Raw genomic sequence first — 23,608 nt, 5'->3', positions numbered from 1 at the left:
CGATAGTGGCCAGGAGGACATGAAGTAAAGTGGTTCGGCGGTGGGGGGGAGGGGAGGGAGTGGGGGGGGAAACAGAGACAGCAAGAGAGAGGGAAAAGTAAGTAAAGGCAAACAAAAAATAAATTAAAAAATATATAAATGAGAATTATATAATTATATAAATTATTAACTTTTCAAAAAAAAAAATTCTAAATTTTTTGAAATTTTTTTTGGAAAAAATTAAAAAAACATTTTTTTTAAAAAAATATTTTCAAAAAAATTTGAGAATTTTTTTTTAAACTTTTTTTTAAATCTTTTTTTTTTAAATGTTTTTTGAAAAAAACTTAGAAAAAAAGATTTTAGGAAAAAAAAAATTTGAAAAAATTTTAGAAAAAGATTTTTTGGAAAAGATTTCCATCCATCCATCCATTTTCATCCTCTTATCCGTTACCGGGTCGCGGGGCAGCAGTCGCCACCCACATCACATTCCACCGTACCAACCCCCTAAACCTTCCTACTGCGGTGTACTGTACTGGACTGTACTGTACTGTCCTGTACTGTACTGTACTGTAGTGCGGTGTACTGTACTGTACCGAGTGGTGACTAACACAAACCAGATCAGTCCGGTCGCGGCTGAACTCACCAGGTAAGCACAGAGCATGAAGAAGCTGATGAAGTAGACGTAGGACAAGTTGCTGCCACAGGTGAACTCTTCTCCCGGTTCGATGTCTGCCTCCGGGTCACAGCGTCTGCCGGGCAGAGCCGCCAACATGATCTCCTGCCACTGTTCTCCGGTGGCACATCTTTGTGGAGGAAAAATCATATCATCAAATCAAAAAGTATTTCCTTCTGAATGAACCATAGTAGAGAAAAACACTGGAGACGTCTCTCTCCAACAAACGTTACGGTTGCGCGACCCTAAAGTCGACGTAGGCCACAATAACGGTTGACGACGGCGCCACCAGCTGGAGGCCGGACGCTATTACCACTCAGAAAAAAAATAGTAAAACAACAATAAAAACGTATTCACTGTCACTGGACCGGACAAATTGTCATTAAAAAAAGTGGATTAACTTTTGACAGAAAAAATACACATTATAAAGTGAGTCAGGAGTAAAGAAAAAAAAATTACAGATATTTAACACTGCAAAAATATTTACTGATTTCATTATTTTAAAACTTGGAGTTTTGTGAATTTAATCTATTTTTTCAAACAGTTAAAACAACTGTTATATTTGCCTGACCTCTGACCCCTGACTGAAGCGTCTCACCTGAAGAGCACCAGAACAGCCATGAAGAAAGTCTGGAAGTTACAGTTCCTGTTGATCTCCGTGTTGTCGTCAACAGCGACTTTCCCAAATGTCTGGAAGCAGAAAAGTGTTAGAGGTCATTTCAGTAAAAAAAACTAAGAAGATCCAAGGTTCAAGCTTCGATTTTAAATCAAAACTTAAATAATTCAATTCAGTTGGAGACCATATCTGTCCTTTAGAAAAGTGCCAGATCAATAATTCCAGTCGTACCTGCATACCAATCACGGCGTAGATGAAAAAGATCATGGCGATGAGCAGACCGACGTAAGGCAGAGCCTGAGGAAATGAAGACGGGATTAAAACTCACGTCAACAAACTGAAAAAACACACCTTTTATTTATGAGACTTTTTTTTCTCACCTGCAGGGACTTGACAAAAGTCCAGAGGAGCGTTCGGATGCCCTCTCCTTTACTGAGCAGTTTGACCAACCTCAAGACTCGGAACAATCGGAAGAAGGTAATTGACACTTTTCCACTTTCACCTTTGCCCTGGACAAACAAACAAACAAATAAATAAATAAATACAGCAGCTTTGTGTTTCAGAGATGTCGTTCGTCGTAACCTGTGTTTGTTGTTGTGATCTTACCTCACCGTGACCGTGGCCTCCTCCCTGCATCAACAAAGAAAGAGAGAGAGACCGTGACAAAAGCATAGAGAAAGGTGAACGTTTTTGTTCAACATAAATACAGCATAATACTACAGTTAAACCACGAGTACAAATCATTTTTTCCACTCATTCTTCAATGATCAACTAAATAACTTAATGAATGAAAAAAAAAATTTAAAAAAATACATCAAAAAATGTCATTATTATTCATGGGCCAATGAGTAAGGTTCGCGGGCCAGAAGTGGTCCCCGGGCCAGAGTTTGGGACCCCTGCTATACAGGATTGTTTGGAACTGGAGCAATTCCGAGTCATTAAGCAAAACTACTTGAAACACGTGAATGATTATCCGATATTTTAAATATATGTTTAAACATATATTCATATATATATTTATATATATTTTGCACAGTAACGGGCTTCAGTTGCCCAGAGAAACAAACTTACACTGAACTCTGACACTGCTATGTCCAGAACGCTCCCCACCACAATCAGTGCATCAAAGGAATTCCATGGATCAATAAAGTAATGCTGCAAAAAATGAGAGGAAAAAAAAAACTCATCAGGACAAAGACGACGGACGGACGACTGTTGTTGTTCATGTTGGTGTTGGTTGAAAAGGCCTCACGTGAGCGCGCAGAGCCAAGAGTTTAATGATCATCTCGATGGTGAAGACCACGGTGAAGATCATGTTGAGGATGTCCATGACGGAGGTGAAGAGTTTGGACTGTTCGTAATGCTGACGGAGAGACACAGTCAAACAGTCAAATATATATCAAATATAACAATGTATTTATGTGTGTGTGTGTGTGTGTGAGGCGGTACCTGGATGGCCAGAGTCAGCGTGTTCCCCAGGATCAGCACAAACATGATGTATTCAAACTGACTGGAGTTGATTATTCTCCAGAACTTGAGCTGCGATGGGTTTTTGGGGATGTAAATTTTTATAGGTTGGGCTTTCAGAGCGTAGTACACACACTGGCGCTGCACGGGGGTGAAAGAAGATTAAACACGCGTTAGGATAAAAAAAAATAAAATCATAGCATCATAGCATAGCATCATCATCCAAACATCCGACCTGATTTTTGTTCAGCTCACAGTTCTTGAACTCGGCCTCTCCCTGTTCTCGAAACGTGATGATGACAAAACCCACGAAAATGTTCATCATGAAGAAGGCGATGATGATGATGTAGATGATGAAGAAGATGGAGATCTCCACCCTGTAGTTGTAAATGGGGCCGCGGTTTATGGCATTGGCGTCGACGGCACGGTAGAGGAGCCTTTGGTGAAGAGGAGGAGACAAATATGAACAAAAATTAAACATCATATCAAACAAGCTACATAGAAAACAACCAAAAGTAACTGTACACTGAATTGTTGTACCACTAGAGGGCGACAGTTGTGTTTTGTCGACGTAAGAAAATACAGAATTCTCCTCCATAATTTGTTTAACAATCCTCAAGTTATTGTTTGTGATTACGTTAAACAGTTTTTTAAAAATTATTTCCTTCCTTTATTTTTTTTTATTTATTGTTTTTAAGGATAAGAATGTAAACTTTTCCTTTTCCTGGTGCCCTCAGAGGAACTTACTGTGGCCAACCCTCAAACGTTGACACGGTGAACAGAGCCAACATGCCGTTCAGCACGTTGTCAAAGTTGAAGTCACTGTTTTGCCAGATTCTCTCTCTGACCATCGGGTGGTTCATGTCGCCGTCTTTGTAGACGACAAACGTCCCCCTGAGATCACACACACACACACACACTAGTGAATATCCAGCAGTATTTTCAAAGTCATGGAGACAGTAGCATACGTAGTATTAGCATCACGGTGCTAACACCGTGGAGGTGATAAGAACTGACTTGCACTCGTCGGGGGTGTGTTTGGCTTCATCTGTGCAGCTGTAGAATCTGCCCTGTAAAAAAAAAAAAAAAAAATCACACACCGGTTAAAAACCAGTATAAACCACAGACCAAACGGCTGCAGTGGAACAGCAGGAGCCGTCACCTTGAAGAGCTGCACTCCAATACAGGCGAACATGAACTGGAGGAGAGTCGTGACGATCAGGATGTTACCGATGGTGCGGATCGCCACAAACACACACTGGACCACGTTCTGTGGGAGCAGCAGATACAGTCAACGGGTCAGCTCGTAAAAAACACACACACCTCAGACTTTGAGTTAATGATCTCATCAGTCTGGATTATCATTTTCTTCAATTAAAATCCTATTTAGAAGAAAATGGATGATAAAGTCTATAGACAGAGAGACAGACTAATTTGTCTTGAAAATTTGTCTTAGATTAAATTGAAAATATGGAATTCATCTAACATATATATGACATACATATTATAAATACTTTTAAGACTGCAAGCTAAGTTTTATTAAGGATGTTCCTTATTTTTCTTTTACTTCTAGAAACTTCTCTGTACCTTCAGTCCTTTGGCTCTGTTGATGGCTCGGAGAGGCCTGAGCACACGCAGCACACGGAGAATCTTCACCACAGAGATCGCACTTGAACTGGAAACAAAAAATAAATTTGAAGAAGTTTTGAAGCAGAATGTGAAAAGAAATCAAATAAAAATGTAAGTTCTTATAGAAACATCAATAGTTTAATTTGTCGCTGTTAATAATGGATGGTTGTTCATCCCAACATGTGACTTGGTGTGACCCGATTATTTTTCTTAAAAGACAGCTTGAGGTCTGGACACTCAAATAAACAAAATAATAATCACATTTTTGTCAACATTATTTATTTATCATAAAATCCAATCACGGGCCAGACCGGACGGTTCAGCGGACTGCATCCAGTCCACGAGCCACCAGTTGATGATCACTAAGCTAGAGTTTGAGTTTTGAGCCTCGTCTACTCACTGCAGGAAGAAGGAGGTCAGAGACACGCTGACCACCAGCAGGTCCAGGAGGTTGAAGGCGTTTCTGCAGAAGGAGCCGGTGTGGAGAAACGCTCCATAAACCGTCATCTTAACACCAGAAACACGGGGGGAAAAAAAACAGAACAGAAAGAAAACATTAACATCCTCCAACCACCGCTGCTTCAGCCACGTTTGTTTCAGCCAGCGTGACCTCCACCTTCAGAACGATCTCCACCGTGAAGACGGACGTGAACACGTAATCAGCATAACCCAGCACCTGAGGACGGAGACGTTATGGTGACGGAGACAAAGAAGGAGAGGAAACGCAGAGGACGTGCGTCTGATGTGAGTGGTCTTACGATGTTTCTGAAGGAGTGGGATTTGATTGGATCCTCGGCGGCCAATGAAATACTGCTGAAGATGATGAAGATGAGGATGAAGTTGGTGAAGTAGTGGTGATGGATGAGGTTGTGGCAGGCGACTCGCAAACTGCAAACGGAAAATGGAAGGAGGTGACGTAGAGGTCAGGGGTTTGAGCAAAACTGTTCGACACGTGAAAAGGTTCTGAAGTAACGTTAGCATAGCTCAGGGGTTCTCAAAGTGTGGGGCGGGCCCCAGTGGTGTGACATGGAGATATGAAAGTTTTTTAAGGTTGAAGTGATGATGACACAACTGTATTTTTATTCATTTTTTACTTTGTGTTATTTGATGTAATTGTTCAAGATTCTTATTGGGGTAACGGGGGCCACGTTGACCGGTGCCGTCCGTCGTCACGGTGAATCCCATCGCTCTCACCCTCCAGTCCCTCGATTGCCCTCAGCTCCTCGTTCTCCTGCCAGTCGTCTTCTTCGTTCTACAGACAGAAACACGTCAACTCCAGCACTCTCTCTCTGTGTGTGAGAAAAACAAACATCTCTTTATTTACCCCTGCATCTTCATCCTCCTTCTCGTTATCTTCATCCCACTCTTCCTCTTCTTCCTTTTTCTCTCTTGGAAAAAAAGAGAAAAATAAATAAATAAAAAATCAGATTTTACAAGAAAACCGTTGAGGAAGAATAGGAGCAAAAACACAAGCGCTCACTCCACATTCTTCTTCCCTCCTCCTCCTGCCAGGTTGTCCACGGCGATAGCCAGGAAGACGTTGAGCAGGATGTCTGATCGCAGAGAGTTAGGGATCGACGAGTTATGGTCGGATTCACCAACAAACAAACGTCTGTTGCATTTGTCGTCAATCACTTGTTAGGAAAGGATACAGTTGCCGCAGACGAAGAGGATGACGAAGTAAATGCACACCACCATGTTGGGGAAGATGGGACCGCCGTAGGCCATGATGCCGTCGTACATCACGGCGTTCCAGTCCTCACCGGTCAGAATCTGAAAAGACAGAATATTTAATATGTTCCACGGTGGAACCAGAGAGTCGACTACAGACAATAAAAAAGTGGCTGCAACATTAAAAATGATGACACAAAGAATTTGCCATCGTTGCTCTTTATCTCCACTTTTCCTAGTGGTTTGTGCAGGTATTGCACGAGGACAAATTTTAATTTATACTTTAGAAAAGTCTAGGGAATCTCAGGATGACGTGTCCGTCTTATTTTATATTATCAATAAATTTGTTTATATCTATGTTATTGTTGTTTAAATGGTGGGGAATTTTAATTTAATTAATTAATAGTATATTTCTGCTGAGGCTGGAATGAATTCATTGGCTTTTAGTTATTTTTAATTAATTTATTTTGATTTTTAAATCACCTGGAAACAGGTGAGAAGAGCCTGAGGGAAGGAATCAAAGGTGCTTCTCTTCATCTGCATCTCGTCAAAGTTGAATTTCCCTCCAAACAGCTGCATTCCCAGCAGAGCAAAGATGATGAGGAAGAGGAAGAGCAGGAGAAGAAGGGAGCAGATGGCCTTCATGGAGTTGAGCAGTGAGTTGACCAGGTCAGACAGAGCAGCCCAGTGTCTGGAAATGAGATGAAAAAAACTTCAGGAAAAACACGCAGCGTTTAGCAGGATGAGAGCTGCTGAGATTGTAGGAGGGTTTTACCGAGTCATCTTAAATATCCTCAGCAGTCGGATGCAACGCAGCACGGAGATGCCGATGGGTGGGATGGTATCGAACTCCACCAGGAGAGTCTCCAGGATGCCGCCGCACACCACGAAGCAGTCGAAGCGGTTGAAGAGAGCCATGAAGTAGATCTGCAGACCGAAGGCGTACATTTTCATCAGCATCTCCAGAGTGAACAGCAGCAGCAGGATCTTGTTGGCTCTCTCTGCAGGACAACAAACAAACACAGATGATGGAGGGACATTTTTATTTATTTTATTTTTATTAAAGCAGTCAGTCGATGAAAGTAAATCACTTTTAAATACAAAAAAAAATGTATCTGTTCTAAAATGTTAGACTAACAGCATAATCGCCTAAGTCATATTGTAAGGTTTAGGGTTAAAAAAAAAGAAATCAGTAATATCGCCCAACCGATATTATTGGCCGATATTAGCATAATTATGTAACATCGGTAAGAATCGTAAAAGTGAATTATTGTCATTGCGACACAATGAAATGTGACCTCTGCCTTTAACCCAAACGCTGCATATATCGGTATCGGTTGATAGAATCAGAAATTAAGTGTTTGGACAATATGGGCAAAAAGTTATTATCGTTTGATAATGGTCAAAATTTGTATGAACAAATGTATTTAAAAAAAGCACAAGCAACTTAAGATACTAACAAAATATATCTATACATTTTTTTACTCAAGTTTATAATCTCCTTATAAATATATCGGAATTGACAAATGTTTGCTTTGTGCAAACGTCCTTTTATGTCCGTTATTTCAACAATCATAAAAAGGGAAATATATGAAAGTGTTGTAGTGAATATTAAAAAGAAATATTGTAGCATGTTCTCTGGGCATGTCATTTTCTTAGTTTTATTTTTACCGATCGCTTATTTGAAAAGTCCGTGAAACAACTTTAAAATTAAATTCACACAAACACATCCGTCCTCTCACCTTGCATCTCCGTGAGCCACTTGGGCTGGCCGTAATGCTCCGAGGCACTGGCCACCGTGTTGAGGAACACCAGCAGGAGCACCAGCCAGTAGAAGTTTGTGGTCTTCACGGCCACACGGCAGTTCTTCCTGAAGGTGTGATTCAGCTGACACAGCTGGTCACTAAGGACAGAGGAGACAAGGTGGCATATGTACATATCTAAATCTTATGACTATGACACTGAGATAGTCTGTGTGTAAAGGTGAAAATCTTACCAGAAGCTATTTGCCATCATCTTTGCCCTGAGAACACAAAACCATGAGGAGTCAATCTGGAGTTTGGTTCTCACAAAGATGGAGTCAAAAAATGGAGTCAAAAATACTTTCGTGTTTCCTCACATTAGAGAAGCGCAGCAGCCGTTGTCGTCGTCGAGGTAGGCTATATCGTCATCTGAGTCCGACTCTGTCGACCACAGTGACCAGTTAATGACGTCACAGTGAGAATTCTGTCACCAGAAGAACACGACGGTGTCTGACTCACCTCCACCGTCCTCGCTGTGTTTGTACCAGCCGAACTTCTTCATCATTTTCTTCTTTGCGATCGCGGCGCCTTTAAAGAAAAAGAAAAAAAAAAAAAAGAAAGAAAGTGAACTCCTTGTCATTGTGACACACAACCACAATGTGACCTCTTTATTTTACCCATCACCAAAGTCAGCAGGGGGCAGTGTGTGGGGATGGTGCTGTGCTCAGAGCCCCCCAGTATGTGTGGGGACAGTGCTGTGCTCAGAGCCCCCTAGTGGTAACTTGGCAAATACTCACATACATATTCTCTTCTTCCTCATTATGTATTTGACAATTATTATAATTATTAGTATAATGTACAATATAATAGGCATGAGGACCAACCACTCCTCCACCGTGTGGCCCTAATTACAGTCAACGTCTGCTTGAACTTGTGAAAGTGTGCGAGGAAACTTGCGTTTATTTCCTTCCTCGTCCACATCCTCGGCCTCTATGAGCCAGTCCATGTAGCCGACCATGTCCTCCTCCATCTGTTTGCTCTCCTGGGCCTTCTGCAGCTCACCTCGGGCCACGGCCTTCTCTCTCTCTTTGGAGAACTCTCTGCACAAGGGGAACGAACGGGATCGTGAAATTGAGCAAGAATAGATGTCAGAGAGAGATGAGAAGGTGAGACAAGAGGAGGAGGAGGAGGAGGAGGAATCACTCACCCGCTCAACACACCCAGTACCAGATTGATGATGAAGAACGACCCAAAGATGACCAGAGACACAAAGTAAATCCAGGGAATCTCAAAACCAATGGCGTCGTTCATCTGTAACGATAGTTCTGGACTGTTACCTGAACTAATTTCTGAAATAAAGAGGTCATCCAGTGAGGTCAAGTGAACATTTCTGCTCACCCAGTAGAGCACGTCTGTCCAACCCTCCATAGTGATGCACTGGAACACAGTCAGGATGGCAAAGAAGACGTTGTCGAAGTTGGTGATGCCGCCGTTTGGCCCCTCCCACTTGCCCCTGCACTCAGTTCCATTGTCAACACAAAAGCGTCCAGACCCGGCGAAAGCACAAGGTGACGGGTCGTCCTCCACCATAAGACCTGAGGCGGAGAACAGAAGGTCAGACAAGAACAAGTACGTTCAACTTTGAACCCACCTGACATTCTGACTACACACCTAAGCTCTGTTTAAAGTTTTAGCTGTTTTTGTTTCTACCCAAAGTTCTGTTCTTGGGACTCTAACTTTCTTTAGAACTGTTTGACTTCCCTTCTTATTTCTAGATCTACAGGACTTATCTTTTAAAAGAACCAGATTAAAGATACGCAGAAGCGGTGCAGAGACCAGAGACCTGTGCTGGTGTAGTAGCAGGTTTTGTGCATCCTGCCGATGAAGAGCTCCAGGCCGATGATAGCGTAGATGATGATGACAAACATGACCAACATTCCGATGTGCAGAAGAGGAACCATGGCTTTCATGATGGAGTTCAACACAATCTGTAAACCTGATGAGACAAACACACACCGCCGTCAGCTGGATGTGATCAGAACCAACTACGAACAAATACAAAGGCTGCCAAACTATTGAAATTGTTCAACCAATTATTTAAATGGTAACTGTGGATTGATCATGATTGATCATGATTAATCGAGAAAAATCAACATTTTAAGCTTGAGGTGCTTGTATAAATGACAATGTATGTTTTGACTGATTGACAGTGGAATTATTGGATATACAGTTCCTGTCATTTTGTGTATTTAATATAAAATGTAAGAAAATTTACTCTGGCCAATTTCACAAACTATCCTTAGACAGAAATAAAAAAAACAAAAACAAAAAAACAAACGCACTTGGGACTCCAGACACGAGTCGAAGTGGCCGCAGCACCCTGAAGGCTCTGAGGGCTTTGACGTCCAGGCCTCCAGGTTTCCCTGCAGCGTGATGAGCTTCTCCAGGCTTGTGATCCGTCATGGCTTCTGCTATGACACTGAACAACCTGCAGGGGGCGCAGACAACAGTTATTTACATACTGTAAACTTTTTAAAATTACGACTCAGACCTGGGAATAAAGGCTTAGACTAGACGATGCAGTTCAGTACCCAACGATGACGATGACGAAATCCAGCAAGTTCCACCCGCTGCGTATGTAGGCGCTGGGGTGCATGACTAATCCGTAGGCAAGAATTTTAGTGAAGGTCTCGATGGTGAAGATGACGAGGAAGACGTATTCGACTTGTTCCTGAAAGAACATGGGACGAAAGGAGGCTTATGCATCTATTTTGTGTCCCAGTGGCATTAAAACATTTAAATAACATTTTCATATAGAAGAAAAACAAAGAAGGAAAAAGGTTTGGGGTATAAATTTGTTTACAGGGAAATAGTCTGTGGTTACAAACAGGAGGGCCTCGGACCAACGGTGGACCTGGTCTGTCCTGGATAAAATATCATAATTTTAGCTAACGTTTCTGTTGTGGTCATTGAACACAGTGGTATTCTAACCCTCTAACCCAGTGGCTGACACGAGGTTAAGCTGTCATTAAATCTCTTTTCCTCCCTGAGCTTCTAACTTGGCCATCACTCTCCTTAGAGACTTCAAATTAAGCGAGTTTTAGTGGAAGTTCAACCTCAACACAGTGAAAAACAAGAACAAATTGATGTTAGAACGATATCAAACTGAATGATATGAACAGTTTTGAGGCCGTGAGAGACGAGAATCTTCAACCAGCATCAGATTACCTCCTGGGTGAAATCCAATCAAAGGATCTACTCATCTCTCCATCCTGCTGCAAACCTACGTCTGTCTCCTCAATATTTCCTTATGTTGAACTTTTTTTTTGGTTTTTGGTGCAACAGGAATGAAATGCAAACTTCAATTTAATTAAAAAAAAAATTGAATTGATATCTAATGGCAAACCAGGCGTTTGAGACCCTTTTTGACTCCAACTGAAGATTCCGACTTTGCTAAACGTATAAATAAAATAAATAAATTAAAAAATGAGGTCAAACCAGTCTTTGTTTTTGATGTAAATATTTTCATTTTATGCAAATCAACGTCATTTATCGATACAAATGATTGGCACAGAGACAAAGAGAGGTCTCTGCTCATCTTATAGGGTAATCAGATGAAGCAGATGGCTGCTGTAAGTTACTCATGATCCCTGACAGGGTCACCTGAGCTGAGGTCACAGGACTTTTCACCTCTAACACAGCGACGAGTTGACCTACGGGTATGTGTGGGTGAATTAGTCGACAAATGAAAACAAGACGAAAAAAAAAAAATCTGACAGGGACAAAGTCCAATCTGGGCTGAAGGAACAAATGAGGACCTCGCGCACCCCCTAGTGGCAGCTCAACCACACCATGGTTATCCCAGCTGTAAGACACTAACCACTGTCCCACAGTGCGGCCCCTGGTGTTAATATATACTGTATGTTTATGGGGTTAAAAAAACGAATGAATAAATTACACATTTTTTCCCCAACAGTGAGAAACTATAATGTTGACTTTTTATTGATTTTTCTATTTGGTTTGTTGTTTGGTTCCATGTGTTTTGATCTGTATCAAACATAAACTCACCAGTTGGTGATTAGTAGGATTGGAGTCATCATCTGGATATGGCTTGGTCACACCCATGGCCACACAGTTGGCAAAAATGGCGAGCAGAATGAAAATATCAAAGGGCCTGAAGATTGAAGTTAAGGTTAACAAGCAATTTTTTAAATATCTTGATAAACCTGACAGACTGGCACCGGAGACAGTATTATTTATATAAACACATGCCAACGGGGCAACATTTAAAGGATATTTCCACTCCACCAGTGCCAGGGCTGCCATGCGAATCGGGTTGCTGAGGGTGAGGCAGCACAGAGCTCGGGGGGCCCTGAGGGCAGACTTGTTGGCCTGCATCGCTTTCTTGGCCCCCCCTCCTCTTTTTCTGGAGGAGCCAGTCGAGCCCAGGGTGTCTGACTTGCCTCCATCGCCCCCTGGGGGGGCATCTGTACGGAGAAAAGACAACAGAAATAATATTAATAGAATCTAAAATACTGTTTTAGTAAAGTCAGTTTATATTTAAAATACCTTTACACTTTAGCATACCATACAGTTAAGGTTTCGATTCACTTAATTGCGGAATTACAGAAAAAAATAAATATACAATGACTTATGTGAAGACATTTCAGGATAATAATTATGTTTTTGACTTGCATGAAAGTAACAATACTAGCTTCCAATATAAAAAAGTAATGTACAAATACATAAAAATGCTGTTATAATGCTTCTAAAATCATATTTCAAACAAACTAGCTTTGGTCCAACATGCATGCTGTAAGTATTTTATCACCGATACCAAAGAGAAGTCATTTGATTTATCACTTAAAACACCAGAACTGTTTATGTAGTTGCAGTAACAGACAGGTAATCTGTTTGCAGGCCTCATGATATCACAGCAGATGTGACCTACTTCTTTATTGTGAGCAGTGTGGCACTTAGACCATGAAGGCCCAGGAACACCTGCCCACAGTGTCGTGCTGAGAGCAACACTGTTTAAACTGCAGGAACAAGGGTTGGAAATATGTACAGATGGGATTTTTAAATAATGCATTCTTTTCAAAATTGACCTACTTATATTACTGAAACCACACACTTAAATATACACCCTTTTTATATACTGTACTGAGTAGGTATTGTCATTGTATAGCCTGGATATTTAAGTGTATACTGTATGTATTTGCACATTCTTTAAATGCTTCACCTGACCATTTCTTACCTTTCTTCGTTGCATCCATGTCAACAGTTTATCACCACGATGGAAATCCAACCATCAACTCCTCAGCTTGGACACAAGTGGTAACTTTCAAGGCACTGGCTGCAGCCTGTCTCTTCTTCATACCCACATGCAGCAGCTCAGAGGAGAGGTCACGGGGGTCACATCCATCTCGCCACCTGCCTGCAGCACACAATCCTAAGTTTCGTGGTGAAATCTTTCGGCCTGTTGTCAAAACGTGCCACTACTTTAACAGCGTTGTGTTGGCAGACACTGGCAGTAACTGTGCTAACGAACCTGTAGCCATATCCTCAGTGGTCAGCCGTGAGGATTAGAGGCTCTGAGCCGTTTAAATGGATGACTGGAGGAAATCTGTCAGTGGGAACAAGGTGGAGATTGAGTTGAGAGAAAATCTCAGATGACATTATAGTTAAATATAAGTTATTTAGAACGAAATGTTTTAATAAAGATAACAAAAATAAAAAATTAAAAAACGGAGGAAAAAACTTGTTTCAAGATCCTGGACGGAAGCAGCACTGTGTAGTACCAAAATCCGACAATTGAGGGCGGGCTTTTACTGGAAATCGAAAGACATTACACATACAGAACTGAGTGATAGACAGACAGAAAATCAAACAGACAATTAATAGTGTTACAAAACCAACAAATTTCCAAAAAATTAACTTTTAAACCATTTAACTTTTAAATAAAAAATAAATTTCGTCACTTAACATATAAATACAGGTAAACTTACCTAACTTTTAAACACATCATTTTTTTTACCATTTACTTCACAATATTTGCCTTTATTTCTGGTATCAAAACACACAAAAACACACGTATTGGGACAACACATAGATAAAGTGACATTGCATTGATTGATAGAAAGCTGATAACAAACCTGGACAAAAATATGATTACAACAGGGACAAAAAAAGTCTCTCTGATAATCTTTATCTAAGCTGTTAGTGCAAAACATTTTTTTTATAATAGCTTATATTTTGTCTTTGGACCACCAAAATAAAGTGTTATTTGTCATTTTCAGCACTAATTATACACATTTTTGGGCAAAACCTGTATTTAGTTTGGACATTTGATCTGGTCTCCTCTGACCTCCACTGACAGGTCAGGTCGCCACAGTACCTAGTGACACAAAGGCCTGAAGGAGATGCTGGAGGTACAAACATCACACACAGATGTGTTTGTTTCTCCATCCATTCGTACATTTACTTCTTTTTGCAGCAAATTAAAGTATTTTCCTGAGTTTTCAGTTCCAAGTGCAAAACATCACCTTCACAAGTCCAGCATCTTCATGGAGTAGTACGGTGTCCACGTACTCTGTGTACTGACTCAGTAGATCCAAGATGAACCCTTACAAGTGAGAGAGATCTTAGATCCATGATGCTACAGACCCAGACCTCTATCTTTTGGAGGCAACTGACTGGGATCCTCTGCAAAAGGAGCAGCTGAAGGATCAGAGAAAAGAGAGTAGTATTTGGTTTGTTCATTTATCTAATGTGTCATTAAAGTGTGTTTGAAAATGTATCACAAATATTCAAAGCAGTTCTCTAACAGTTAAACTCACCATTTTGAAACTGCTGTGCTGTGTATCTGGTCAGAAGAATCCCAACACCCTCGATGAGAGCCAGTAAGATTCCACCCATCATGGCTGAGCCCACCATCACCAACGGCCCACCTAGACATCAAACAATTCTATTATCACAGTCATTTCAACAACTAACGTCTCCAAGAGCAAAGCTAATGTGTGTGTAATATTATATGGATTTTTCTTACTGCGTGCTGCCAGAATGGCTCCTGTCATCGCACCACTTGTTATAGAGTTCCATGGATCTTCTTTTCCTCTAATACGGACCAGGCCGCAGTCTATTGTGGAGAAGAGTCCTCCCCAAACAGCAAAGCTCCCTATAAAACCAGCAACATAAACCTGTAAGTACCAGGTACTAGGAACTTTCTGTTTTTCTCATTATCAGTCCGATATAAAAACAAACGTTTGCAAATAAAAAAAAAAAACAGACCAGTTTCTCACCTCCAATCTGTGGAGCCCTGACCCTCACTGCATTTGCACCACTTCTCAGCCTGTATCCAATGCCCTGAAAAATCAGAGTACCATCCAGGACTGCTTTTGAAAACACAGAGTATATAAGAGTGTAAACATACATTGGTTTGAACTCACTGCAGGAGCATTACGAAAGCCCTTGACAGCCTGGAACACCCCTCCACCGATTGCACCCATAGTGAAAGCACCCCCACAGTCGTCCACTATCCTCCAGGGACTACAGAGGGGCATTAAATGGAGTTATAACACACAGGTTAAACCGAATCAAAACGACATTTTATCTATTGTTTTAATATGTGTTAGCATTCTAAAGGCAGCCCACGTACATTTAATTAACAAACGAAAATGCATGTTTCATATAACTCAGTTGTTATTAATGTGGACAAACATGTCATTTATTACAAGCTATTGTTTTTAGAATACCGTAACCCCCTGCTCTACATAATATACTTTTTTTAATAAAATACTTTTTAGAGGGGCTAAGATTTTCTACTTTAACGGCTTAAATGTGACAGTATATCTTAGTAATAATGTATACTGAAGATAAACTAAGAAATAACTACTAAGAAATAATTCGTATAACTTTATGAACAGTTGTTAAAAATAGAGAGAACAGGAACGTTATTTCAAAACATTAATCTCACCAAGGTTCTCGTATATACTCCTCCATATTTGTTTTCGTCAGGAAAGGGATGTGACGTCATTCAAGCGCGACGGCCGCTGTTTGGTAACGTCGCACCGTCCACTTTTGAATCAGGTAAAGAAAAGAAAGCGTTTTTAAATATTTTAGTTAATTAAATTAATCATTTGAAGATTTCTGTTTTTACTGAAGCCTCATTTGGTTTTGTTGTTTAATTTTAAAGATGTTGCTACAAAGTTAGCGCCGGTTACCATGGCTCAAACGTGCACAGACCTGTGTCTCACGGTGCCTTTTAGAAAAAGACAGACTCTTCTTTACCCTGCGAATATTGTATAAATAACAAGTGATCAATCTTAAATACTTTTTTTTTTCACAAATAAAAACACAATCTTAACGTAGCGTGAGGGGGCAACAAGGCAGAAGAACACTACTGTCTAGGATCCTTTTTCTTCTCTTCGTTTGGAAACCTGACTAGAATTCTATTTACAAACTCACACTCCTGGGCAGCAGTGGCTATAATTCTACACTGACGTTGCTTTGAAGTGGTTGATTCCACAGTGAGCAGAGAAAAGATCATCATCCAGTCTTTTTGTGTTTCAGGATGCCTCTGCCTCCGGCACTGCTGGCCCGCTTGGCCAAGAGAGGGATTGTTAAACCAACAGAAAAAGGTAAGAAGAAACACAATGATTGGTGAAAATTTAACAACCAAACTCTCAGTTTTTTATGTCAAATCCACTTTCTTCACACAGAAGCAGATGAGGAGATTATTGCTGAAGATTATGACGACAACAACGTAGATTATGAAGCCACCAGACTGGAGAATCTACCACCAAACTGGTACAAAGTATTTGACGCTACATGGTACGTATGTTTGCCATCCTTATCAGAGTGTTATTTTGTATAGCTGTAGCTGTATTGATTTCTATACATTTCCAAATATTTTTCATATAATTGTTTCATTATTTTTCATTACTCTTTTATGTTTTTCCTCATCCCAGCGGTCTTCCTTATTACTGGAATGTAGAGACAGACCTGGTCGCCTGGCTTTCCCCAAATGATCCGTCGACTATAATAACCAAAGCTGCCAAAAAACTAAGAGGTAAGACATTATCCAGCCTCTATACCAGTGACCCTGAAATGACGGCCCCCGGTCAGCATCCAGTCTGTAAGTCGCCTATTTCTGCACCATGAGCTTAACACATAAAAGGCTGTCGTCTCCATGTCAACTATGCTCTGATTGATTGTTAAGGAGAACAGCATTTTTTGAAACTTTTGCTTTTTGATTATATATTATTATATATCACTAACTTTAAAAGCTTGCTTGCACCGTACGCAACCATGTTACGCCACTACGCCCGCTGCCGACCTATTTTTTTTCTCCAGTTTGCTTTTATTTGAATATATTCTCAGGTGTTTACGTAATTATTTTAACTTGTAGTTGAAGCTGGAGAAGAACGACCGGAGAGGCCGTTTGAGAAGATAGAAAGGGAACGCGAGCGAGAGAGAGACAGAGAGCGGGAAAGGGAACGCGAACGGGACCGCATCAGAGAACGGGACAGGGATGACGGACGAGACAGAGACGTCCGAGACAGAAGAAAGCCCAGGAGAGAAGACATTGCACCGTACAGCAAGAGCAAACGAGGTGAGGAGTTCTCTGTGCACAAGCAGTTTAACGACTGTAAACTATTTAGGAACAGAAAATGAAGAGTTCTGTTTTTTATTTCAGGAAGAAAAGATGACGAGATGGACCCCATGGATCCGAGTGCTTATTCCGATGCCCCAAGGTCGGTACTTAGCCAGATGTTCTTCCTCAGCACTTTTATTATTGCTTCTACATAAATTTTGAAACTTGCAGGAGCTGAGCCAGAAAAGCAGTTTAATATCGTTGCCCTGAATTTGTTAGTCTTAAACTGATTTTTTTTTTTACATTACATGTATACACTGCAGGTATACTTTTAGAAAGTTTTATCACATATGACACCTGCAGCAGATATGAGAACATCAGAATTTGGACAGATGTCTAAAAACTTGGTTAGGCTAATACTGATGCTATGTGATTAACTTCACCATGACAAGCAATTATTTTTTAATTTAAATGTCTGTCAAAATGAATACATTAACCAGGCTGTATGTCTAATTTATTAAAGCAAAATTAATTTCACATCCTTAACTAAAATACACTATGGGAGTTATCACCCTATAATTTTATGGTCTACTTTTTACCAAAGCAATGTATCATACTTTACCTTTGAAACATTAAGTAGATGTTCTAGAAGGTTCCAGCTCAGAAAGCCTTTTCCTTTTTTTTCTCATATTACTGTTTATATTATCTTTTGTTACATCCTCATTCTTTAACACACATCACTGTAATAACATCAGGCTTTATTTCTCCATCATCTGACGAGGGCTGAGCCACAGATCACGCTGCTCAGCTCTCATTACAGGATGAGTCATTGAAACGCTGTCCATTATCCCTGACACCGGGGAGGAAAAGCCACTCGGCAAATTTATTGCTCGATATTGCGATAGTGCATTTATTAAAACACACATTGATCTTCACAGGGGCTCGTGGTCTAGTGGTTTGCCCAAACGGAACGAGGCCAAGACAGGAGCAGACACCACAGCGGCTGGACCTCTGTTCCAGCAGAGGCCGTACCCGAGCCCTGGAGCCGTGCTTCGGGCTAATGCTGCTAACCAAATCCCTAAAGAGTAAAGAATGGTGCCGCCAGGGAGAAGTCTTTCATCATCTTCACTTACTCTTATCCACTGATTTTTTTTTTAACTTTTCAAATGTGTTAACCTGAAAATCCTCTCTCAGTACCTTCATGTTAAACTGGTGTACATATGTTTTTATAGACCTAAACATTGACTCTTTTGTTCTGCGCTCAGTTGTAGTTGTGTTTATTAATAAATGTAAAAAAAACAACCTATGAAAGTCCTTAGATGCATGTTTTATTACAAATTTCTCATAAAATTAAAACCATAATCTTCTTTGACAGTTCATGAATACTACAAAAAATACACATTGCCACATGATGATAAAAAACAACTGATGATAAATAGGAGAACACGTTAATGTTCAGCTGCTCCCACGTAGTGACATATGGAGTCGTAGTCCAGCGCAAACACCTTCTCGTATCGATGAAGCTGAACTATCGCTTTGCACTTGTTCTTGTCCCGTTGAAGAATATGGCCGATCTGAAGAAAAAAAATCAATGTGAAGAAATGATGCATTATGTTATGATTACAGTCAATTCTATGGAACAGGAAAATGATCCTGATCTGGACTCACCTGACCTCTGTGTTCACCCAGCACAACCATCACAGAGTCAGATTCACCTTTAGGGACAATGGTTTCCAGCATATCCTGCTTCACATCTGCAGCCACAAGGAAAACAGTTTGGTAATTATCTTCATGTTTAAACAGACAGAGTAATATATATACACATACATACATACATATACGTATATACTGTATACTGTATATGTGTATAAATATATATATATTACATCAACTTGTAGGAATACCTGACAACCACACCTCAGTTAGTTATCAGATGTGTTTATTTTAACAGCTCTAATTAGTGAGTTCACACCAAAGAACGCTGGGCTCGGTACTAACGACCTACCGTCCAGGAGTCTTCCCTCTTCGGTGCGACACACACAGACAGATGGTGTCAGAACGTCCTCTACACACATCTGGGAGAGAAACCAAACAGACGTTAATATCAGTCACAACAAGAATAATTCACCACAGGATACACAGAAAACGTAGCAAACAGTTCCAGCTCCAGAATGAACTAACAAATTAAAACTGCAGAAAATAGTGCATATTCATACTGTATATTTCCATAAGAAAAACTGCATTATTTACTTATTTACTAAAACTGAATTTTTCTGAATATTTAGAAAAGGAAAAAAAAACTCTTACATATGATGTACATGTTAGTACCTTTGAGTTGTAGTATCGGCCCCCTTTAAAAGTTCTATCTATAAAACGAACTTTTAAATCCCTCTGTAGCCAGCAGGGCGGGGCTGGAGTCTTCCTGGCTTCTTTTATTGGAGGGCTTCTCTCTACAAGAAAAAACAAAAACAAAAACTTAATCCAGCACACAGAGGAAAAACAACATTGCACTTCTTTATTTTTTGGTTATAAACACACCTGTCCTGACTGGATTCTCGATGTTTCCTCTTCCTGTCGTCTTTATCCGACGACCTGTGTTTTGCTCCGTCACTCCGCCTCTCTTTCTCCTCCTGTCTCTGTTTCTCCTTTTCGCGTTCCTTCTCCTTCTCCTTCTGCTTCGCCTTCTCTTGTTGCCTTTCCTTGTCTTTGTGAGCTTTACTGAGTCGACCTGCAGGGAGAACAAACAAACAAACAGTGTCATCTGATTGGTTTATTTCAATATGCAAAAATGTCTTATTTTTGGTTTTAGGCGCAGGTATAAAAATAATCTGTGGATTAATTATTCCGTCATCTTGGTTTTTTTTCCCCCAGAGTCATTTCTGGCTCAGTCAATCATTTCATTACAGATGAATCAGCCGCTGATTACCTCAATTAATGATTGTTCTATAAATAGTCAAGAAAACAACCTTACATTTCCAGAGTCTCATCATAGAGACAGAAAACTAACACAAGGAAAATACTAGTGAAGTTATATACACATATATAAATACATACATTTGAATTATATATTATGTTATATATGTACACACATCCATTTATTCATATATGTATATAGTATATGTACATATACCTATTATTCATATATGTATATAGTATATGTATATATACCTATATATACATACGTATATGGACATATGTGCATATACATATGTATATACATGATCTTTTCTGTTACAAAATCCAAATCTTACTAAAAAATGTTACTCACTGAGGTCTTTGCTGTACTTCTCGTATTCCCCGCGTTCGACCAGTTTCATACAGTACTGGCTGATAGTTATAGTCTTTCCACCGATGGCCAGCTTCACCACAACACGAGCGTTGTCTGGATCGAGGCCTTCGATCTGCCCCACAGTAAACACTGAGTCAGAAAAACCAAATAGAAACAGAAGAAGAAGACACGAAGAGTGGAGCTCTTTTCAGTACCTGTCCGTACAGATCCTTATGAACCCCCGACTCCACCAGAACAAACCCTCCTGGGCCCAGGACTAATTCCTTCTCTCGCTGTTCTCCTGGTTTGGGCGGTCGCTTATGTTTGGTGGGCTCCAGGTCCTTAATTGCCGAGCGGTTCGCTCCAAGACCCAAACCCTTTGGACGCAGCTGGTGTTCAATTGGCTTCACATCTCTGTAGAGGACAGGAAGATCAGGAAATGAAAAAACAAAAACAAAGCAGACATTATTATGATCCTAAATTTCCAGAGGGATTAATAAAATTCTCGTTATCTTTTTTATAATAATAATAATTGGTGTATTATAATTTTAGTCTAGTTTAGACAGAGGTTCCATATCCTCCAGTCCTTTTAACCACTTAGTTTCCACAGTTAAATAACACAAAACTGAACAAATACCTCACCATACCTGACATGTTTTTTCATTTTACCAAATCATTCTGTAACACATGACACAGTCACAGCAGCAAATACAAAACAAATCAACAGCAATGTCAGAAAAAGTCAGCAGAGTTAGTTTCTTACTGTTTGAAGGTTCGTCCGATGCCTTCACTTTTCTTCCAGCCCATTCCCTTCAGCATAGCGAGTCCATACGCCTCCACAGGAATACTCTCATAATCTGCCTCTGTCGACTGAAACAGAACACGGGTGTCTATGAAAAACCCGAGTTATAAATCACAAATAGGTTTTATACAAAGAAGCAGTTCGTCTCCGTCAGCCTCCGACTGCTGAGGCTGATCAAAGTCAGCAGACAGCAGCCCCGGTCAGAACAGTGGCCCGGCCCATCAGAGACCTTCTGAGAGCCAATCTGCATCAGAATGAGCTCCGAACAGTCAGGAAGTCTCCCGTGAGTCTCCTGTTTCTGACAGACACATCAGCCGTGATTGAGAGCAGATGTGTGATGACAGTGACGGGCTGTGCCCGGCCTCTGAGAAGAGGAAACGGGGATTTGACTGGCTCTCTGCACGTCTCTGAGGACATAGCTGAGGCCTGTCTGCCACCATACATCCACAGTGTACTGACACAATCCTCTGTTTTCACACACGGCGTGTTGTCATACTCGGCACTTCCTTCTTTCACATGATTAAAGGTCGATATCTGACGAAAAAACAAGCTTTGTCAACTTAGGAGTGTAAAAACTTTTATGATTTTGCAGGTCCAAAAAAAAGGCTTTATTTGTTTCCATCTAGACAAGGGGTCCGCAACCCGTGGTTCCTGAGCCACACACGGCTCTTTATCCCTTTGTGCAAATGGCCCTCTGCAACAGTATGTCAATATTTTTTATATATATATATATATAAGAAGTAGAAAATAGAAGTGGCTACTTTTTTTTAGAGAAAAATCAAAGCTAAGCCAATTTGACATATCTTGCTTGCTAACAGCAAAAGAAAGAAAGATTCCTGCAGCAAGTTAGATATACATTTTTATTTTGGGGGGCACATGGTGTCAAAAGTGGTTACCATGCTTGTCTAACAAGAAAATTGTGGTTCAATTCCCCACGTTTCTGAATGGCATTCAACTAATTCCCACTGGGTAATCCTGTTTCCTCCCACATTCCAAAAATATGCTTAAATAAATGAAAAAATCTAAAAACAATTATTGGAATAATAGACCATTCAAATAATTTAATACTAAACAATTTGCCGGAGAATCGTACTCACAGATTCAGGCCGTAGATCCACTTTGATGAGCTCTCCATCCTCAAAGCCTTCAGGTGCCTTGTTTTGCATCAATAAAGGGATGGAAAGATTCGGGTCAATTTGTGTCTGGGGGCCATTCTGCCACTCCTCCAGCTGCCTCCGTGTATCTACAAGAGTAAGGTGGTCAGAAAACAGGGACTTTATTTAAAAGTCTAATTTTTTATTAAAGCTTGACAAATACAAACATTACAGAAGCCAAACACCTTTAGTGACATTTTTCTCTGCTGACAAACTGGACCCATTACTGACTGTATGTGTGACATGTTGAACATTTTTGATTCATGTGACTCATGAATGTGACTTCACTTCCAAATTCGGCAAAACGGACCGACGCAAATATGCATAATGGTTTAAAGTCTCTAAGTAGACGTTGGTAGTTGGACTTCCTTGGTTGACTTGGACTAAAACCTTTTGGTGTTCTGTAGTAACAACTAGCATGTAGAGCTACCTACCTTCTATGAGCTCCTTGACAGCCTGAGACTCAACAGAGTCCTGCTCTCCTATCGTCTCCTCACGTTTTCCGCCTTTGCCCTCACTCTTGTCCGTTCGCTCTATCTTCTGCCATCGGTTCTTCTGGATGAGAGGGATGATGAGTTCTTTGGGCTTCTCTGACGGTTTTGTACTTTACAACGGACAAAATACAGGGGAAAAAACAATTACTCAGAGTATAGACACAGTTAAATTAAACTTTAATAAACGCAGTGTCGTTAAAACAATTCTTGAAAGACTACGTTTACACGTTAACGTAGGGTTTACGTTTGATGTAACGCCAGCGTTTGGTGCATAGCATTAGCATCTCATGCTTACCTCTGTAATTCTTTTCCAGCGATCCCTGTCAAATAATCTTTGTCTTCGTTTTTATTCAAAGCGTCACCGGTGGTAGGTTTAAATTTATTGACTGTTTTAGTGAAGCTAAACGACACTGCGGCTGCTTTTTTGTCTTCTGGTTCGGCATCGATGTCTTCTGTGTGCGACGCCATGTTTGTTTGAAATCAAGTTCAGAAGAAAGGCATTCTGGTAGTTGTAGTTC

At 40.5% G+C, this 23,608-nt stretch overlaps 4 protein-coding genes across 6 annotated transcripts in view; 1 reads left to right on the top strand and 3 right to left on the bottom strand.

The window, feature by feature from the left end:
• cacna1fa (calcium channel, voltage-dependent, L type, alpha 1F subunit a) overlaps positions 1-13,517 on the bottom strand; it is an 18,280-nt gene extending 4,763 nt beyond the window's left edge. Inside the window, exons 1-36 of the mRNA XM_025059159.1 lie at positions 13,329-13,517; positions 13,035-13,214; positions 12,075-12,264; positions 11,846-11,951; positions 10,369-10,508; positions 10,120-10,265; positions 9,621-9,773; positions 9,176-9,372; positions 8,985-9,088; positions 8,735-8,877; positions 8,297-8,365; positions 8,155-8,218; positions 8,032-8,058; positions 7,778-7,938; positions 6,811-7,036; positions 6,519-6,726; positions 6,017-6,137; positions 5,845-5,917; positions 5,689-5,752; positions 5,513-5,616; positions 5,123-5,267; positions 4,981-5,040; positions 4,765-4,871; positions 4,323-4,410; positions 3,898-4,005; positions 3,753-3,805; positions 3,483-3,629; positions 2,971-3,172; positions 2,718-2,876; positions 2,521-2,631; positions 2,340-2,423; positions 1,875-1,898; positions 1,649-1,777; positions 1,500-1,565; positions 1,251-1,342; positions 552-782 (exon numbers count right to left, since the gene is read on the bottom strand). Coding sequence (XP_024914927.1) covers positions 552-782; positions 1,251-1,342; positions 1,500-1,565; positions 1,649-1,777; positions 1,875-1,898; positions 2,340-2,423; positions 2,521-2,631; positions 2,718-2,876; positions 2,971-3,172; positions 3,483-3,629; positions 3,753-3,805; positions 3,898-4,005; positions 4,323-4,410; positions 4,765-4,871; positions 4,981-5,040; positions 5,123-5,267; positions 5,513-5,616; positions 5,689-5,752; positions 5,845-5,917; positions 6,017-6,137; positions 6,519-6,726; positions 6,811-7,036; positions 7,778-7,938; positions 8,032-8,058; positions 8,155-8,218; positions 8,297-8,365; positions 8,735-8,877; positions 8,985-9,088; positions 9,176-9,372; positions 9,621-9,773; positions 10,120-10,265; positions 10,369-10,508; positions 11,846-11,951; positions 12,075-12,264; positions 13,035-13,053 — 4,121 coding nt within the window. The 5' untranslated portion in view covers positions 13,054-13,214; positions 13,329-13,517. The remainder of the gene's footprint in view (positions 1-551; positions 783-1,250; positions 1,343-1,499; positions 1,566-1,648; positions 1,778-1,874; positions 1,899-2,339; positions 2,424-2,520; positions 2,632-2,717; positions 2,877-2,970; positions 3,173-3,482; positions 3,630-3,752; positions 3,806-3,897; positions 4,006-4,322; positions 4,411-4,764; positions 4,872-4,980; positions 5,041-5,122; positions 5,268-5,512; positions 5,617-5,688; positions 5,753-5,844; positions 5,918-6,016; positions 6,138-6,518; positions 6,727-6,810; positions 7,037-7,777; positions 7,939-8,031; positions 8,059-8,154; positions 8,219-8,296; positions 8,366-8,734; positions 8,878-8,984; positions 9,089-9,175; positions 9,373-9,620; positions 9,774-10,119; positions 10,266-10,368; positions 10,509-11,845; positions 11,952-12,074; positions 12,265-13,034; positions 13,215-13,328) is intronic.
• A 24-nt stretch (positions 13,518-13,541) lies between these two features.
• On the bottom strand, positions 13,542-15,871 carry LOC103385386 (translocase of inner mitochondrial membrane 17 homolog B (yeast)). 3 transcript variants are annotated; one of them, XM_025059044.1, is made up of 6 exons: positions 15,753-15,871; positions 15,226-15,325; positions 15,079-15,142; positions 14,826-14,954; positions 14,617-14,727; positions 13,542-14,497 (listed from the first exon to the last, which is right to left on the bottom strand). In XM_025059044.1, the coding sequence occupies exons 1-6, from the start codon at positions 15,776-15,778 to the stop codon at positions 14,436-14,438; spliced, it is 492 nt and encodes a 163-aa protein (XP_024914812.1). In that variant the 5' UTR covers positions 15,779-15,871; the 3' UTR covers positions 13,542-14,435. The 3 variants fall into 3 exon arrangements, with proteins under 3 accessions (XP_024914812.1, XP_024914813.1, XP_024914814.1); XM_025059045.1 differs by having other exon boundaries at positions 13,542-14,485; XM_025059046.1 differs by having other exon boundaries at positions 13,542-14,482.
• Positions 15,779-18,675, top strand: pqbp1 (polyglutamine binding protein 1). The gene is made up of 7 exons (XM_008319254.3): positions 15,779-15,865; positions 16,349-16,416; positions 16,498-16,609; positions 16,747-16,847; positions 17,187-17,390; positions 17,475-17,532; positions 18,311-18,675. The coding sequence occupies exons 2-7, from the start codon at positions 16,350-16,352 to the stop codon at positions 18,459-18,461; spliced, it is 693 nt and encodes a 230-aa protein (XP_008317476.1). The 5' UTR covers positions 15,779-15,865; position 16,349; the 3' UTR covers positions 18,462-18,675.
• Positions 18,676-18,683: 8 nt separating this feature from the next.
• On the bottom strand, positions 18,684-23,601 carry gpkow (G patch domain and KOW motifs). The gene is given in 11 exon segments (XM_017035976.2): positions 18,684-18,946; positions 19,041-19,126; positions 19,378-19,447; positions 19,701-19,822; positions 19,909-20,100; positions 20,641-20,773; positions 20,856-21,054; positions 21,404-21,510; positions 22,540-22,685; positions 23,031-23,200; positions 23,386-23,601. Coding segments are annotated over 11 exon segments (1,524 nt in total). The 5' UTR covers positions 23,559-23,601; the 3' UTR covers positions 18,684-18,820.
• Between the last annotated feature and the right edge of the window lie 7 nt (positions 23,602-23,608).

The sequence above is a fragment of the Cynoglossus semilaevis genome, chromosome 10, assembly GCF_000523025.1.
Source record: "Cynoglossus semilaevis isolate Cse_v1.0 chromosome 10, Cse_v1.0, whole genome shotgun sequence".
Taxonomy (NCBI): Eukaryota; Metazoa; Chordata; class Actinopteri; order Pleuronectiformes; family Cynoglossidae; genus Cynoglossus; species Cynoglossus semilaevis.
Note: the sequence above shows the minus strand (reverse complement) of the source record. Positions and strands in the feature narration are given on the sequence as shown.